This window comes from Parasteatoda tepidariorum, chromosome 10 (genome assembly GCF_982258835.1).
Source record: "Parasteatoda tepidariorum strain Cologne lab strain chromosome 10, Ptep-v5.0, whole genome shotgun sequence".
NCBI lineage: Eukaryota > Metazoa > Arthropoda > Arachnida > Araneae > Theridiidae > Parasteatoda > Parasteatoda tepidariorum.
In genome coordinates, this window is record NC_141764.1 from 42,567,242 (window position 1) to 42,586,585 (window position 19,344).

Below are 19,344 nucleotides of genomic sequence, written 5' to 3' on the forward strand. Positions count from 1 at the left end.
CACACAGTACCATGCCAAATGATGTCATAATGACAAAAAATTTTACCTGCTTCGGGCCATTAAACGATGCCAGGCAAAATCAATGAAATATTTTCTAAAAAAAGACAGGAAAAATAGAAAGTCGAAATTTATATGCATCAGTGTTTCATAAGGTTCTATTTTTATGCTGCCTTTAGAAAAGAATTTTTAAGACAGAGGAAAGCATATGGGAAGTTGGGAGAAAAATCAGAGAAAATAGGAAAGAGATTATGGTCCCCATTCCCTTATCTCACATTCTTTAAAATCGCATCTCATTTTTTTTCCTTCCTTGCCCTGATTTTTCTTCAAAGAGAAAAGTGGAGAAAGTTCGAGAAACGCACCGCTGAAAAGAGCGCATCGCGGTTTATTGTTCCGGTATTCTGAAATCCTTTACTGAATAATGCATTAAAATAAAATTGTTTGGAGATTAAAGATCTGCAGTGGTGTATTACTTTCAAAACATTGGGAAGGATTATTTTCGGTTTCATAAGCATTCCGGGATATATATTTTTGACGTTGCAGGTAAATCTGAGAAAAGAGCAGTTCCTGTGAAGTTCTTCAGTTTGTTGATGAAAATGCAAATGTATGGTAATATTCCTCTGGATTAGAATATTTGATATGAGTGAACAAAAGTGATTTAAAAGGGGTTCGTTAAAGAACAATATATTTCTTTGAAACAAAGTTAATAATAGAATATATCCATAGAAAAGTTTTAAAAAAATGCGTTTTTATTTAAATAAAAAACTTAAGTCGAATGCTAAATTCCTATTTAAGTAAAATACATTTAAAATTAAAATTTAAAAAATCAATTATTTCATGAACTAAAGTCGGTTTAGATCGTGAGCCAAAGATGGTGTATGCTTCGTTCATAACCTCAAGATCATTTTTATTTCTAAATTTATGATACTTGAATTGCAATAACGCATTTCTAAATACAAAAAACAAACCTGTGCTTCACGTTTTCATTTATTTAAAAGCTATTGATTGAAAAAGTATATGTCTCTTAAAATGCATATACCAATTTCGAAATTACAAATTTAGGAAAATACAATACGACTAAACAAGTTGCCATATTAAAAGGTGCATTTGTTCAGATTGGATCAAAATTTTGAATAATCAAGTATCGTGCAAAATTATCCAAGGAAGATATATTTTCCCTATAATTTCAGTCAACTAGCTATTGAATTATATATTTATATATATAGATAGATAGAAAATTTAAATGATTCGATGGTTTAACAAACTTCAAAACTTTTAAAGTGTAGTTGTCAAACTTTTAATTATAATAGTTAACTCGAAAGAGAAATTACATTTGCAAAGTATAAACTATTGGTATAATTTTGCAAAATTATATTAATCACTTGATTCGAAGTGCTTCTTAACTTTTTGTCTACATATGTTTCAATAAAAACAAATTTTTAATAAAAATAATATCTTCACCTTTTTTCCATCGAACACTACGTATAGGGTGTCCTGATAAAGCACAATCCACATTAACCTCGTCCCCAGTCACCACAGTAATGTTATCCATATGATGTACGTATGGGGTTCCAAAAACAGATATCCTAGCAGTATGGCTTATTGCACCAATCTCATTTCTGGCATGGCATGAGTATATGCCACCGTGTTCAGTCGTTATCTGTGATATATTAATAAAGCTCATAAGCAGACCTTGAGAGTCCACAAAATCACCGATTCTGACACCTAAACCTTCCATTACTGGTCTACTGTATAACCTCCATGACACCTGAGGAAGTGGATTGCCTGTTACTAAGCAATGGAGAGAAGTCTTGGCTCCTGGTCTAAGGATATGGTCCGAAAATACTTCCCTGAATTCTGGTGGATCCTCTGAAAAAAGAAAGAATTAATGACACTAATGTGGGAATTATAGTTAAAACTATGCATAATGATTAAAATGAAATTTTAAGGAAATACAATGAGCATATTTATAAGAGAGTTCTAAATATGATAGCTGGAATATGGATTAAAAAATTTAATGTGAATTGCAAATTGCAATTACATCTTTTCAATATGTGTTTTCAATATTTCGTACACCATACCTGTAATAGGGAAGGTGCCAGATACTGTTGGTAAGACGTTGGCTGATTCTGACTGTAACCAATTACAGAAATGCTACAAAATGCCGGATTGCGGCTCCGAAAAGATATGCACAGAAATTGAATTTCAGTCTGCACAAATTGCTTGGATACAACGTAAATAGTGAATACACGTTTACTTATACTAATCATAGGGCTCGCACAATTCTGTGTAAAAAACAGCAACAAACAAGAATTAAATATTTAACCTCGGATTTTTTTTTCTGTAAGTTTTAGGGTGATAGAAATAATACTGTTTACTTCAGCTTTGCTTAGCATTAGATCGACTCCTTTACGCACTTTACACACTGACAATGGCACCAAATTTCTGTTTCTTTATCCTATTAGTGATTTTCCAATAAATTTAAATTCAATTTTATACCCTTTTATTATATTTTATTTTGAATATGATTAACTTGAAAAATAAAATTATTTAGATGCATGGAGAAAGCAAAATTTAGGTGTATTTAATTTTGTACGGTTATTTTGGAACAAAACAAAGCCTATATCTGCTTAAATAATAGAATAATATAGAAGGAACCAGAGCTAATATTTCAAAACAAAAAGAATAGCACTTTTAAAATTATAATGGCTTTTCTACTTTAAAACTTTTAAGCTACACAAGATAATATCCTTAATGAGATTTTGTTGTACTATCTATATTAGTTTGTCATTTCCCTTACTTAAACTTGAAAAACAGCTCAGCTAGGAATTTATTTAAATCGATAACCTTACTCAGTGCACAAATGAAATTAAATTTTAGCTCATTTATTTAATAATTTTTAATTTAATACAAATATATTATATTTTCAGCAAATGGGATTTAGGAAATATATGCAAAAGCAAGTCTGGATTCTGTAAAAATAGCAATGCATTTTCAAGATCAATTTAGTGAGATATATATATATATATATATATATATATATATATATATATATATATATATATATATATATATATATATATATATATATATATATATATATATATATATATATATATATATATATATATATATATATATATATATATATATATATACATACATATTTGAAATTTGTTCATTCTACTGTATGCAAATTAAAACAAAGATTTTCCGGATTGAAGTTTTTTTTATTTTCTCGAATATTTTTGAACTATATTTTTTATGTTAAGCTTAATGATTATTTAAAAGAAAAATTAAAAGCTTTAATTTTATTAACAGCTTTCAAGAAAAGAGCAATATTACATTTTTTAAAAAAAAATAGTAAAAAAATAATGCTACGGTATGGCATAATTTTTAAAAAAACAGCTACATTTAAAAAAAAAAACATATTTTAAAAACGATAACAAAATGTCTTATTAAATTTATTTCTATACACTTTGTCGAAGGATTGTTAAAATACTATTAAATGAGGACATGTTTAATGATGTTTAAACTATCCATTAAAATATCTAAAAGTGTTTTTTGTCATTATATACTTTGGTAAAATAACACAACCATTATTAAGATTTGGAGAAATAATTACTTTAAATAACTCAAATCTTAAGAGTTAAAGAAAATCCATTTTAAATATTACAAGGAAGAATTCATGAAATCGATTAAAATAAACAACATTCTATCAATTACTGTCTTTTAATCTTAGCAGTACTTGTTCAACTGCCATTAGCATCAAAATATTCATATTTATTTTCTGATTTAATGCTTGTTTAAATGTCTCTCAAAATACGATTACTTCGGAAGTTTTCTTCCTCGTAATTGTCTGTACTAGCAGAAAATATTTTAACGATAATGATGCGCAATTCAGTCAAGAGCGAGTTATTTTAATTAACTCATTTAAGGAACTTTTGAGGCATATATCTCAAGCACACTTATCAGTGAAGCCTTTAATGGAACACGAAAAATTTTCTGATTGCAAACGGCTTAGTGGTCCAAAGATTTCGTTGGAAAAAAGTTAGTTCGTTAAGTGAAATATTAATTCATAAGTTGAACATTTTATTGTAATTGAAGTATGCTCAATATGTAAATATTTTCCTTTCCAGACGAAATTTCTTTTTATTGACGTTTTCTCGCTAAGAGTTTAATGTCGTAATTTTTGTAAAAACTGTCACGAAGTAACTATATTTTCAAATAAAAAAAACTAGTTTTAAATTAGTATTATATTTTGTTGCAGTAAATATTCTTTTTTCAAAGCACACTGTAAGGAATATCTCGGAAAAAAACTTAAATAACAACTTATTAAATTGTTATTTTGCCATTGCTTTAAAAAATTATTTAATTGTTATTTTACCATATTTAAATTAAACAGTTAAATAACTATAAATTTGATGGCATTTAAACTGTTAACAGTGAGAAAACCGTTTATTAATTACTTTCACCTAATACGGTTTAATCACCAGAATTTTATCGCAACAACTGAGCCCACCTAATTCATCAACTTAATTCCTTGCACCAGTGTACATGTTCGAGGCAGAATGACTAATCTGACCTACAGAACAAGGGTTTCAGTCCCAGAGTTGGCACCACAAAATTTCCTCCATTCCCTTCAACAAATGAAGAGTTTCCAGTGTCCTGTTCTCTCCAATGCCCATATGAAACGCTTAGCTCTAATGTCCTGTTAAATTTCAATTTTACGCTGGTTTAAAACCAGTTTTCATGACCATTATGAAAAATTGTCTTTATCGCAAACTTTACGGTTAATTGGATGGACAGACTACAGCCGGTTATTTTACCATAATGTTAGATACACTGTTAAAATTTTCATTCTAAAATTATGGTAAAATAACTGGCAGCTGTCTGTCCATCCGATTAACCGTAAAGTTTACGGTAAAGATCATTTTTTTCCTTTACGTTTTTGAAACCATTTACAACTAGCATTTTTCAAAAAAGCAAGAATTTTTTTTTTTTTAGCTAGACATAGGAGCTCGGTTTTTCGTTAGGCAATGGGCATTGGAGAGTGCCTTACACCGGAAATTCTTCATGTGTTATAGAGAATGGAGGACATATTGTAGTGTCAACACTAGGACTCGAACTCCAGTTCTGCCGGTCATGAGATTGACAGATAAGCTCGCTCGGCTATGATGCAGCAGTTGCTAAGAACTAAGTAGCTTCATTAGGTGGTTTTAGTTGGTGAGATAAAATTCTGCTGTTTAGCCGTATCAGGTGAAAGCAGTTAATTAAAAGTTTTTCTCAAACTTAACAGTTTGATTACCATTTTATTTATGGTTATTTGACTGTCTTGATTAAATATGGTAAAATAACCATTCAATAAATTGTTATTTAGTTATTTTTTCCGAGAAATTTCTAACAGTGTAGAAAATTTTAACAATGGGTGCATAGCGTAGCTATACACTATAACTCTTTTTGATTATCGTAGTTTTTCCCATTGCGTAGTCCAAAATAAATAACGCGATAGTTATTTATAATGATACTACTATAATGATGTATATAATGACACAGATTACTTGATAGTTATTTATAATTACTTTCAATTTAAGGTCGAAAGTGTCGTTCTAGTTTTAAATATACTAAAATGTCATTAAACATTCACTTGAAATAAGTTCAAGAAACCCTTATTTTGATATTACATAATGTTAAATGGAATACTTTAACAATTTCTAAGGTGCCAAAAAAATCAGTGATAGATTATTTTCTTACCTAAACCTATTTGAAAGGACTCGCCAAGGAAGTACTTGTCACACTATTTATCAAAACTGTCCCTTTGGGGTACTTATTAGAAGAAGATTGAATATCGAAGAAGGCCTCATTAAATGACATATTGGAACGCATTTGGTTCATAATTGCAGTCTGGAGACTCTGAAACCTAATGAAATGTTCTCTTTTCTACATATTTCAATTTATTTCACATGAATCAGGAAATGGTTTAGTAGGTATTCCATCATCAGCAAGGGATATGGGTGAAGATAATTTAGCGAAACCAAATGTATTATATTATTCTAGGAGCTTTTTCCCCTTTTTAGAAGCTCCAAGTAATTAAATGTAAAATAAATTGAAATTAAATTGAAATAAATAATTAACATGTAACTAAATTGCAATTAAATTCTCACCTTGAATAATAGTAACAAAAATAATTTAAAATAAACTGTCCAAGAAAATTATTTATTATTTAAGAATAAAGTATACAATAAAGTATATTTTGAAAAGTTAGTTTTCTTAATAGTTAATTTTGTTACACTGAAGTTAATGTGTTTAAAATTAAATGAATTATTTTTGTCTACTAAATAAAAACATGCCTAATTTTTAAAGGATCTTATGTTGCAATAAAATTGTTCAGTATTTTCATTTTTAAATAGAATTATAATTTTCCCTAATACGAATACGATATAATTGCGTCATATCTTAAGTATATACATATATTTTGAAAATGAATTCAATAAATATCACAGTTTAAAAAAATTCGAATAAAGTTCAGTTAATTTTTTAAAATAAATTACGCCTTTTTTTCAAGAAAATATGAATGATGAAGCTCCTTTTTCTAGTTCTAAATTATTTCAATTTAAATTTGAAAATGCAGTTTTTATTAAGTAAATTACTTGCAAATTATTAGAAAAAGCTGGTTTTAATAAATTACATAAGACTTAATGATATTAACATCAGTTGAATTAATTGTGTTTGCTTAATAGAAATAAGAAACAGTATATCTAATTTTACAAGGCTCTCATGTTGTACTAAAACTACTCAGTAATTAACTTTTCTTAAATCGAGTCATAATTATTAAAAATACAAATACGATAGAATTGCGTCATTTTCTTAAGTATATACATATATTTAGGAAAAGAATACAATAAATATTTCTGTTTTAAATAATATAATAGTTTTTAGTGTTCTTAATTTATTTTTAAAAAAAGAGCTATGGTTCGGTGTTTTTTCGAAGGAAATATAGATGACGAAGCTGCTATTTAGTGTTCAAAAAATCTTAAATTCATTGGGGTTGAAAATCTTGTTTCTTCATAAAAGTTAATTACTGGTTAAATTAATAAAATTAATAATATAAACTAACATAATTTTTTTTAATTTTTTTTTAAGTTTTAAATGTCATTATTAGGAAGCCTTGTTGCGATTCGGGAGTTCGAAATCGTGCCTACCTTTATTTCTTATCAACAACAAAATATGTATGAAGTTTTTCATTTTCGGGTTAACTTTTTGAATTACTTTTTGGAGTATTGTTCATTTCCTGATTTAACCGTTTACGAATAACTTAGAAAACAAAACCTGTCTCTTTAATGATTCATAATCACCCCAAAGAAACAATTATTATTTCTTTCGAAAACGTTATGAAGAAATGTCATGGTCAATTTTGTTAATCTCTCTGAGAAGTAAAAAAAAAATAATGAAAAGATTCATATCAAACAAATAAATGACTTATTCCCCACTCTGTCTCTTCTAGTATGGTATATGAACTATTATCCTAAAGACTTAAACTCAAATCTTGGGGCTTGAGAAGAAAATTCTGACAGATGTAATGATTTAATGTATTCAACCCAAGCAATTCCAAAGTTATCTATCATTAAGCAGAGACGACTTGAAAGTGAATATTATGGTAAACATTTTTAGAGCTTGCATTTTAATACACTATTTTTTATCTAACTAAGCGATGGAAGAATGTTCCACTTAAAACTAATTGGAACAACTTTACGATGTTTATAAAACTTTTCAGAAATGGTGCATATTGAATGCAGTTAAGTTAATCGTGGTTAAAGAAAAAGAGTTATTTCAACATTTAGTTGTTATGTTTAACAAAAATACGCCTATATAAAGCACAATTTGAATTATTTACAAGGTTCTGATAATAAATTTTTTTCTGGTAATTGATTTCTTTTTTATAAACTTCAAGGGAAACGGTAATTAAATTTAAGATTGCTAATGCATTTTTATGTGACTTGCCAATGTCAGCAAGCCTATGCAAGCGGTTTTATAAGGAAGATGGTGCATTTCTTGTTTTTTAGTGACGCCATTAATGAGCAAAAAATATGATTTCAGCCAAACACACGTCACAATTCGTTTTATCGTCAGGACCCGATTACTCCTCCACAGATCGTAATTTTGAGCTGAAACAGCAAAACGATCAATCTCCAATTCAGTGCCGTTGCAGGTTTTGATCTATTACTGGAACTTGGAGGACTTTTTGATCCCGGCTGTCGGGATCAGAAACTCATGCTCTCGTTAACACGAGCCCAACGTCCTACCAACCAATCTATCCCAGCACACATTTTTATGTATTGTGGTTGCATAAATTTTAAAGTTTATTTTGAGTTTGCTTATTTATTATTTTTTTTTTCAATTCATCATCCTTAATTTTATTTATAATTATTTTTGTTTTGTTTTACTTTCTCCTGAAAATTCCATACTAAGTAGCGTTAATCTTTAGAATTATTAGACCACATGCTTAATATAACAGTTGCAATACTAGATTTATGACTTACCCTGATTAGCCATATTTTATTTTTATTATTACATTCTGTTCTCGCTAGAAATGAACTCTTTCATTATGATAACAAAAACTTATTATTGCAGCCGGGTTAAGAAAACTTTTTAGCCTCAACTCGTTTTTACTTAAGATAGTAAAGGTACGGTGCTTTATTCAGCTGCACTTAGAGATAGAAGTTAAAAATATCTCTCGTGATAAAATTGCTTATAAAATGTGTTGAATTTTGCTTTTTAAGCATTTTCTTAAAAACTCAAATGGGTGATGAATCAAAAATCCGTTTCCTGTACTAAGATAGACTGTGCGTTATTTCGGAATATCGATGGAGTATCATGATGATTTCATCTGCAATGCTGGTTATGAGAGGCTTGAAGTTGAAAGTATGGTAAAACAAGTAAAATAAATATTTAAATATTGAAAGTGAATTATATAAACAACAATTAAATCTCTTCTGGTGCTACATCTTTGACGAAGTAATGACATAAGAAAACAAGTGGGCTTTTATCAACACATCACTCAACTTACACCGAAGAGCCATTACATTATGACCACCATCCATCTATAACAATGGGCTCGCCCAGGTTTTCATGGCCTTTCGCCCAGGAACAATGTTTTCATGGGGCACATTAGGACCCATAATCCTCACAGAACAATCCTTGACGTCTGTAAGTTACTTGAACATAGTTGCAGACCAGGTTCACCCATTCATGGCAACAGTTTTTCTTGCGGAGGACGGTGTTTACCAACATGATAATGCACCATGTCATAAGGGTCGAATCGTCATGGTGTGGTTCGAGGAACATTCCAGTGACTTTCAAGTCATGTCTTGGCCCCCGAATTCACCTGACCTTAATCCAATAGAGCATTTGTGGTCCTACTTGGAAAACCAAATTCGTGCTGCCACGCTACCCCTTCGCAGCGTGAAGGAATTGCAGGACCAGTTAGTGAGTGCTTGGTACCAGATACCTCAGACTACCTATCAGCACCTTGTGGAATGAATGCCAAGGCGGGTGCTAGCAGTTTTGAGGGCTGAAGGTGGTCCTACATGTTATTAGCAGGGAGGTCATAATGTAATGGCTCTTTGGTGTAGTTTATAACAAAAAAAGCTTCTTTCAATTATTAAAGATTATGTGATGTTCCCCCAGTCCAACAGAGGATATAACACGTGTTTAAATACAATCACTATCGTCTTTAGCCATTTTAAGAAATAACCTATACGCGGAGAGTGAAATGAATTACATGCAAGAAGAGCATTGCTTGTTTCATTTCGACTACAAGAGAATTGAAGATCAGTAAAACCGGTTGATAATATTAAGGAATACTATAAAAATTTGGTAAAAAGCGCAACGAAATCTGAAAGAAAAGCATCAGAGAATTCTTTTATTGGACTGCAAGGTCAGCAAAATATTCGATGGAGAGGAAAGTTTCAAAATGATTGTATATGGCGCAGCCTCAGTAAACATTGAGTGCTTGAATGGTAATGTTCAAAAACTAAATATTGAAATAGTCACAAACAGATTGGATAGGATTATAAATTGAATTAGCCCGCATCATCATATTCTTGATCGAGTCTTAATGCTTGTGGTAAACGTCTTTAATGCAATTGCTTAAACTATTAATTTGTATGCAAAGTGATAAAACAATGGTGCCTTTCAGCAGTTCTGCAAGTTAGAAAAGGGAAACTGTTCAAAATTAAAGTTGACAAGTTCTGAATGAATTATGTAAGGTATTCTATTTCTCTAAAGAAAAGTAAAAAATTAATAAGGAAAAAAAAGCATTCCTTCAGAATGCCAGCTCAATTTCTTATTTAATCTGATCCTATTCTTGAGATTCGCTAGAAGTTTCTAAGATCCGTCGCAAATATTTCATTGATAGATATTTATGTCAAATAAAGGGTTCAATTAACATGAAGGATGTTACAGAAATACGTAAAAAATTAAATTTAAAGTATATTTCAAGTGGATACATGTTTATTTCGCTGCATTTATTTAAATTTACGAATTTTCATTGTCTTTGGTGTAAACGAATTCTTTATGAATTGATCAAGTTTATTGACAAATTTAGTTTTGTATCAAAATGTTAATTGATTTGTACTATTGGCATTCATATTCTTATTGAAACATTAGCATGAATTTAATAAAAATATATCTTCATATTAAAATTTATTTCCAAATTTATTTTAAACATCTTATTTCAATGATTCAAGTCAAATTTCGAATTCAACTGTACGTTATATTTCTTACAAATAAAAATTGAATAAAATTCTGGTATTAGGAAAGAATAAAACTAATTTATGAAATATCAGGATAAAATGTCTGATAATATAAGATGGATATAAAATTAAAATATAACTCCCGATTCCAAAACAGATTAGTACACTTAAAAGCATTTATCTTAATGAACAGTATCAACAAATTTCTCAACGAATAATATAATTAACATTAGGACATAAATAATTGAAGAAGATAATTTCATTACACTTTAGTAAATTAATATGAACGATACTTGTTCTAATTTACAAATAAATACCTTAGAACATTTTACAAGAACAAAAGGGGAGGCGTGGAATCAGCTGATGCGGGCGTAATAACAGGTATCGATATATTTTGTGCCACATTTCCCTGAAACAACGAGACAAGCTTGTTAACGAACTTGAGCCAAGGGAATCTTATTCAAATTTCCGTGGAACTGAGCTTGTTAATTGGAAATAGGTAATTAGTCAAATTCGAAAGTGATGCTTCGTTTTGAGAGTTAATTGTGCCATGCTTTTAAGGTTATTAGCATTTTAGCAGAAGGGGTTGAAAGAAAACTTAAGTTCCAAGTTCGTGTAATGCTGAAGTGTGCATTTTATTTATCCTGTTTAAGCTTGATATATAATGGGTAATCAATTATTGCTCTTTCAGTACTTTTTTTTTACCATCGATGGTATTACATAATAGCTTTAAACGTGGTTTTATACAAAAATATTAGAAGAGTATTCCTGGAAAAAAAAGGTGTTTGAAAAAAATATTCTTAAATAATAAATAAATGGTAATAATAAATGGTGAAAAATAAGAAATAATAATAAATGGTGATTATAAAATTACTTTACCAGCTTATGGTAAAGTAATTTTATAATCCGAGAAAATGGAATAACATTTTGCGAAAAGGTATACGTTTGAGAATAACATGAGTGTTAATTCCGCTTTTGTTAATTCCGCTTTTTTGAGTGTTAATTACGCTTTTTAAAGCTTCACTATTAGGACTTTAGCGTTAGAAGTTTGAAGATTTCAAATGGCAAGAACTATTTTTCTCATTGGAAAATGATTTTCCGAGAAATATTATAATGGAGATGGAACCACGTTTTTAGCATACGCATTATGCACATTTTTTACCCAGCAAGGCGAAGACGAATGAAACAAAGTGCAGCATGCAATCAATGTATTTTTCCCTGTAATTGGCAGAGTGTGTCCTGTGTGTTCAGTGTTCCACTGACCCCTCGAAAATGCGTAGCTTGAAATGTCTTTTCTCTGCACATCTGCCAATCATCAAAGAATGGTTGTTTTCTTAAGAAGCCAATCATTTCACTTCATTATATTTCAAATTTTTGCACGATTTTAATTTTCAATAAAAAGTCGCGAAATTAAGATTTTTTCAACGGTAAAAAAGAAGGTTTTGCTATTTGAAAATTTTGACATTCGGTCTCTAGGTCCGTAACCAGAAGAGCTTACTTGAAAGCTTTTCTTAGCACTAAACAAGCCAACACTTTGCAAAATAATACAAACAAACATACTATTACCGGTCTTTTGACCGGTTATAATATGTTTAGAGTTAAAGACATACCTTACACTGAGAAAAAAAGTGTGGTTAAAGCTATAAGAATATGAGAAACTTTACAGTGCTTCTGACTCCAAGGGAACACCCAGGAAGAACCAAAGTGCTTTGGCAATGATTTAGGTAAAAGTAACAATGACATATGGTTTCATAACGAGTGATGAAATTAATTATATGTGATAAGATTTGGTAATTTTATCATGAAGTCTTAATATCGTGTCATAAAAACCATTTATTCCGTAAAATTTACTTTTCAGTTTTATCTTATTTTACTAATTTTGTGGTAATAAGAGCTATAATTTTGATAACCAGAAGTTTCTGTAAACCATTACCAATATCAAACAAAAAAATACCCTATTAATTGTTTTATTACTGTATATTTTGGTCTCCTTAACCAGAATGTTTTTCTTCTTGAAAATCTGTAGACGGATAGTAGTATTCCTTTAAATTTATTAAATTTATCTAAAAAAACAGCTTATTTTTCGTGTGGCATTTATAATTACATCATTTGTTCACTGTGATTGTTATTTCAGTAATTTTCTTAAGAGGATATGGTAATTATCTCATTAAACGTCGAGATATACATGTCATGTTTCCAAAGAGTATAGTGTATACATGGTAAGTTAAAATTCTTTGGAATATTTTATTTGTAAATTAACTTGGACCATTTTTTTACAGATATTTATAAATCATTATTTTTTAATTTGAAAATTATAGACGTTTTGTAATATCGCAATAGCAGGTGAATTAATCTTTTTAGTATAAATTATTGCAATAAGTGTCAAATACCAGGAATAAAAAAGGTACTTCACCAAAAAAGGTATCGCAGTAAACTGTTGTATAAATAGGTAAAACAAAAAGTTAGAAATTAACGAACAGTGATGAACCAGAAATTCAAAGACTAAGACTGCTTATATACACCAAAAAGTATATTAAATTTTAAAAAAATAGTACCAGGTTGCAGACAAAATATTTAAAATCTTTTTTACCAGACTGAGTATCTCGGTTTCAAAAGGGTTTTTTTTTCATTCAGGTGAACGCATATTTATCTTAATAACGAAGCGAGTTTCGCTTCCACATTGCTCATTAAAGTCACGAAGGAAAATCTTTCAAAATTATTCGCCAAATTTAGCAATTTAGGCCTGGATTCTTCGACGTGGCCAAAATTAAAATGTTAAAAATTAGAATGCTATCCTCCTTTTTATTGAAATTCATCTGCATATAAATCTTGCATTATGGTCTCTTAGTACTAATAAAAACTGAAGAAAATTTTACATCCCTTCTTCTCAGAAATATGGCTTCCACGGAATAAAAATGTAGCAGCCATTATTGCATGAACATAACTGGTCAGAAATTTCTACACTAAACCATAAATTAAAATGATATATTGTTACTGGTGTGGTTTCTCCAGTGCCATTAAGCTAATTGAACGACTTGCACGGGACGCTGAATCCAAACTGCCACTTAGTTAGAATTGGAAACGTAATGGCTCAGAAGGTAACTATAGGCAAGAAAGAGGATAAAACATTAAGGACAACAATTATTTACGAGATTCTCACTTTCACATGCATCCACCTTCCATCCGAGGTCAACAGGATTGAAATATGTAACTGCTTATGGCATGGACATTTATTCTTCTGCGAAAGGATCGTTAAAATAAAGTTTTGAAAAATTTAATTTGCCCCATATTTAATGGTTAGCCACTCAGCATAACTGTCTTTGAAGAACTTAATTTGTACTTTTTTTTATTTTTCCATATAAAGTTTAAACGTTTTAGATCCTATTTTGATAAAATTGGATTCAAGGTGGAACTAGAAACTGTAAGTCGGCAGAATTAAGTACGCGGTTAAACCTAACATCGTTTGTTATTGAGGATTTGAGAAAGGGTATTTTTATTTTACATATTATGTCGTATTTATTTTTATTTTTCATAATTACGTAGTATTAGTTTAGGAAATAGTCATTCAGTTATTATAGTTTTTGGGATTAATTTTTCACTAATTTTTCATAATTAAGATTTTTTATACATTTTCGATTCTTTAATACATATTTACATTATGCGAGTCCAAATGCTGCTGTGCAATATTTTTCCTAAATATTTTTACATAATTACTTTATGTTGCATATTGCAACTTTGAATCGTGTTCATCTACAGCCGTGGTGCTTCAAGGAATAGGGTACTCGCCTTTCAATGAGGTACCAAAAGACGGCAGGTCGATACGAAATCCTCACCCGAATCGCACATACCGTAGTGCTGAAGTAAAATATTCTCAATGGTAGACGGATCATGGGTTAAAGTCCCCAAGCCGTCAAGCTAACCGTGCGAAATTTTCGTTATTTTCCTTTCCCTGCAACGCAAATGCGAGTCACTTCCCTCAAAAAAGTCCACAAAAGCAAATTTCTCCCAATACTTGATACAGGAGTGATACTTGCCGATATTATGGTTTTCAGAGGTAATACACTGATTTGACATAATAAATGTCTATTCAGTTATTTGCCCCTGTATAATTTTGCTATATTTGTATGTCAGATTTTTTTTTCAAGTCAAATTGCATATCTCTTCAAAATGTATGACTTTTAACAAAGTAATACTTAAAATTAGTTTAGTGACAACTTAGTGGCAAATTAGTGGCATCTTATTGGTAATTATTACTATACCCAAAATTGTAATTACGATACCTGAGACAACCATATATTTTGTAACGGTGAAATTTCAAAGTCTTATCATACATTTTAGGCATTGATCATCAGTTATTTTGATCTTGAAATCTTTGTATTTTCCGACTGTGGTTCAATTTCCTTACATTGAATTCACAAATTTGTTAAAACATATGTTTAAAAATGCGAAGTGTTAACGATTTCTTATTCTTGAGAAATGCATACATTTTAAAAGCAAAAGAAATAATTTGAATGTCATTCTCATGATTTGCAAATTAAATACATCAACTTAGGATATTTCAAATTTCAATTTAACTTATTAGCATATTTTTTAAATGCTAAAACCTTAGGACACAAGTTTCTTTCGAAGTAAGAACAGTTTATAAATAATGATTGGCAATGAGTGGAAAAACAAAGTGGCAATAGCAATTTTGCCAAAATATGCTACTCAAATTGATTTGCCTATGGGCAAAATATTTTGTTTTGCTTTTCTAAGGAACCGCATAAGATGAGGTTCAAAATGCATGTACGCGATCATTTTCCATCATAGGAATAAAATAGTCCCACGAATATGTCTATGAAATGTAAATTCATGAAATATGTTTTATGAAATATGTCTATAAAATGTAAATTCGAATGAAAAAAAAGTAATGATTAATTCAACGAAAATTAAAAACGGCAAATTCATCATAAAAAAAAGCTTACGTAGAAAAGTACGCAGTTTACGCTAGAAAAAATTTACAGTTTGTATTTTATTTTAACGCAAATTACGTTAGCAAAATTGCAAAAAAATTATAATATAGTTTATTCAATGTAAAGGAAATTGAATTTGAAAAAAAAATTTCAAAAAAATTACTAGCTTTATGAAAAAATATCTAATGACATCGAAAAGAAATTAAATTTAAGTAATTTCTTGTCCGAAATATGTGTCCAAATAAGCTTGTATTAGCTTGACATGTTATATGTATAAATGCTGACTAGAAAGCATAACTTAATTTTAAAGCATAAACTTATGTGAAACAAACATGCTGTTAATTATTTTAGCTCAATAAAAACATTTTACATAACAAAAAATTTTAGAAAAATCTTGATATCGAGACATTTTCTTTCCGAACTTCATTGTAGTCATTTATCTCAGTAAAAATCAATGCTGCCAGGATAATCAATGTGATTTTTCACTCAAATGAGATTAATCTATCGAGACACTAACTCTTAGCTTTTCTGAATGAAGTTTAATGCATTAATTTACTGGGCTGACGTAACTGACTGGAAAATATTGTATTAAGTTTGGTAATGTGAAATGTTCACGTTCTATTTACTTTAGCCTACAAGAGTATAAGATTTAAATTAACATAATTATATTTGGAATATAAGTTAAATAAAATAGTTTGAAGCTATTATATTTTTTACTCCATATTAAATGTAAGAGCGTTTGAGTCTCGTGTTTTATTTCGCGTGAGGTTGGCTAATTAAATATTTTGCGACTTGTTTTGCAAATCTGGATAAATTCAAAAATCTTTGTTTAAGACATACTGTGAAAAAGTGATTACTCATAATTCTTTGTTTCTTATACTTTGGTGTTTCAATTATCTTTTGCATTTAATTATCCAGGTATTGTAGAATTTTAAATATATATACTAACTAGTCACGCTAATAACACTTAAACCATTACGTATGGATACCTTATACTTAACTCTGTTAAGAAATAACAGGCTCTGTAACGATAAAACAAGTTGAAGATAAATCGTTGTAAAATATGTGGAATCCAACTTAATATTAATTACTAAAACAAAGTCGCGTTTTTTACCAAGGCTTCAAGATAGAAAGAAATAATTTCAGGGAAAAAGTTAATGTAATTCATTTACTTTGTGTGTATAGAATCGAAATAGTATGTAAGTAAACAAATGAAAATCGGAAATGAGTAAGGACAATTTGCTCAGAATTGTTACATTGCAAGTATTTTTGCTTTCAGCTAGTCCAGCATAAGGGAGCATTTACTTTTGCTACAATTAAAAAATAAATCATCAGGAGCAGGAATTATAAGTTCCGTATTAAGCATTCCGTAATAGTAGCAGAAGTTTTATGAAATATATGTAGACACATCAATAAAAATTATGCATTTCTTAGGCAACAAAGTTCAAGTAAACGTCAAGTGAAAGGCGTAACTTCTTTTGTCGCTTTAACACTTAGAAGAAAAAAAATATGGTCAATACAACCAGATTAAGGTAAAAATTACCGTGATTCTGGCACGATTGGTACAAGAAAGTGCTTTGGTAATGGTTTTCATAAAAATAACAACAAAATAGGCAATGAAATTAAAATTTTTATTGAAATACCTTAAAAAACGGCGCAAAAACCATTTATTCGATTAAATGTACTTTTCTGTTATGAATTTATTTTACAAAATGCGTGAAAATAAGAACTCTAATTTTAAAAGCTAGAATTTCCGGCAAACCGTTACCATATGAACAGAAAAATTACTAAATGCATGGTTTAAATACGGCAAATTTTTTTTTTTTGTGTGCCAGAAATGATATTACTGTTCAGTACGGTAATTTAACTAGAACGTTTTCTCCATATGCCAACAAGAGCAGGAATTATAAGTTACATTATAAGTATTTTTTATAGTAACATAAAATTTCTAAACTATCAGTGAAAGTACTATTAAATGTAACTCATTCTTAGGAGACAAAAAGCAAGTGAAAGATTAGCAAAACGGGGCATTTCTTTTGTTTTGTCTATCTAGGAAGACACCCAAAGTATCACTCTCAAATCAGATTGATATTTGTTTACAGATAGTTTCTTAGGTTATGAAATCACATGCAAGTTTGAATTTGACAATTTGGAAATCATTAAAGTTAGACAACTAAAATTTTAAAGTCTTTGCAATTATTAAACACTTCAGTTTTCGAAAACTATAACTCGCGACTAAGTTTATTTCATTCCACAATCAAAGACTATTATTGACTTTAAAAATTTACTTTAAGACTTTTTTCCTTGATTGGAAAGTAAGTATTTGTGCTTAAAGGTCTAAATTAAAAAGCTTAAATTTTAAATTTGGAATATACATTTTTTTAACCTTGATTAATGTATGCAAAGTTTTTGTATAACTCTTGTAAGCGTGGAATAAAGCAACTTTCTAAATTTTGAAAATATTCATAATAGTTTCGTATACACTCCTACTAATAATAAATGCACATTGGATTCATTTTCGGCAATTGGGTGGCGAGTAGCATGTAATTTTTGCAATTGCCATCTGTTATAATTTGTCGCCCTGTGGTCATTAGAGATCGTTAAATTTCGTCCTAGAGACGTCCTTTCACACGCTATTTTCGGACCAAAAAACGGTTTTATCCCTTGAACGCGAAGCCCCTTTCAGTACGAAAGTTATTAATTGGAAAGAAATATCGATGCAACCTTGCCTAAATGCAAAAGACCAGCTTATGGTAACGTCTGCAATACTAAGCCTGCTTTCACATGCTGTGACTGTGTGCAGTAAATAATGAATTTCATTATTACTTTATTGCATCATTTTACAAAAAATGATCTAATTTAAATAAATCGTAAATAAAATGCACTCATTTTAATAATAAATATGCCCCTTTTTAGTTCGAGGTGAATGAAACGTCTAATTTTTAGGAATAAAGTAAACCATTATTCTGAATCGTGAAGTGAATAATAACAATTGAAGCAATTTTTATGAAAATGAGGTTCTTTTTTATATTTATTTCGTTTGCTTAGTGCAACTTCTCCCATTGTAAGTAATTTGCATTCTTAAGAGTATAGACTCCAGACGATTTATGACAAAGTAATTTTTCTCCCTCCAAGTGATGCATTAAGTAACTTTCCACTAAATGCTGAGATTAAAATAAAGCCTCCCATTTTTCACATCTCTTGACATGAATGAAAATCATGAGATCCTCAGCCAATATCCCCGTTTTCAAATACATAACGAGATAGATGCGTCTAAACGACTTTGTTTACAATATTTCAAAACCGAAGATTATAACAATGAACGGAGCGTGAACGTCTTTGTGACAACTTACAATTAATTCTCCAATGTTATTCCAGTCTGGAATGTCATTTTTCCTTTTCGAATCGATGAATAAATCAAGAAATTCCTCTGGCTGAATTCCAGAAGGGCCATAAAAAGGAATAAAGTTCCTATTCCAAATAAAGCTGAAAAAAAGTTTTTTTTCTTACTTTCGTTTTTGTTTTATGGATATTTTCTCGGCTGTTTACACAATGGCAGCGATTACAACAAAGGCGTCGTTGACACGATGTTATTGATTGCAAAGCATTTAAAGAACGAAAAAGTTACTTTTCGTTTTTTT

The 19,344-nt window shown here is 29.6% G+C and overlaps 1 protein-coding gene across 1 annotated transcript in view; it reads right to left on the reverse strand.

Moving 5' to 3' along the window:
* The window catches only part of LOC107441526 (cell adhesion molecule Dscam1), a 417,585-nt gene that overhangs the window by 250,863 nt on the left and 147,378 nt on the right, over positions 1-19,344 (reverse strand). Inside the window, 1 exon segment of the mRNA XM_087153704.1 lies at positions 1,459-1,866. Within this exon segment, the coding sequence (XP_087009830.1) occupies positions 1,459-1,866 (408 nt within the window).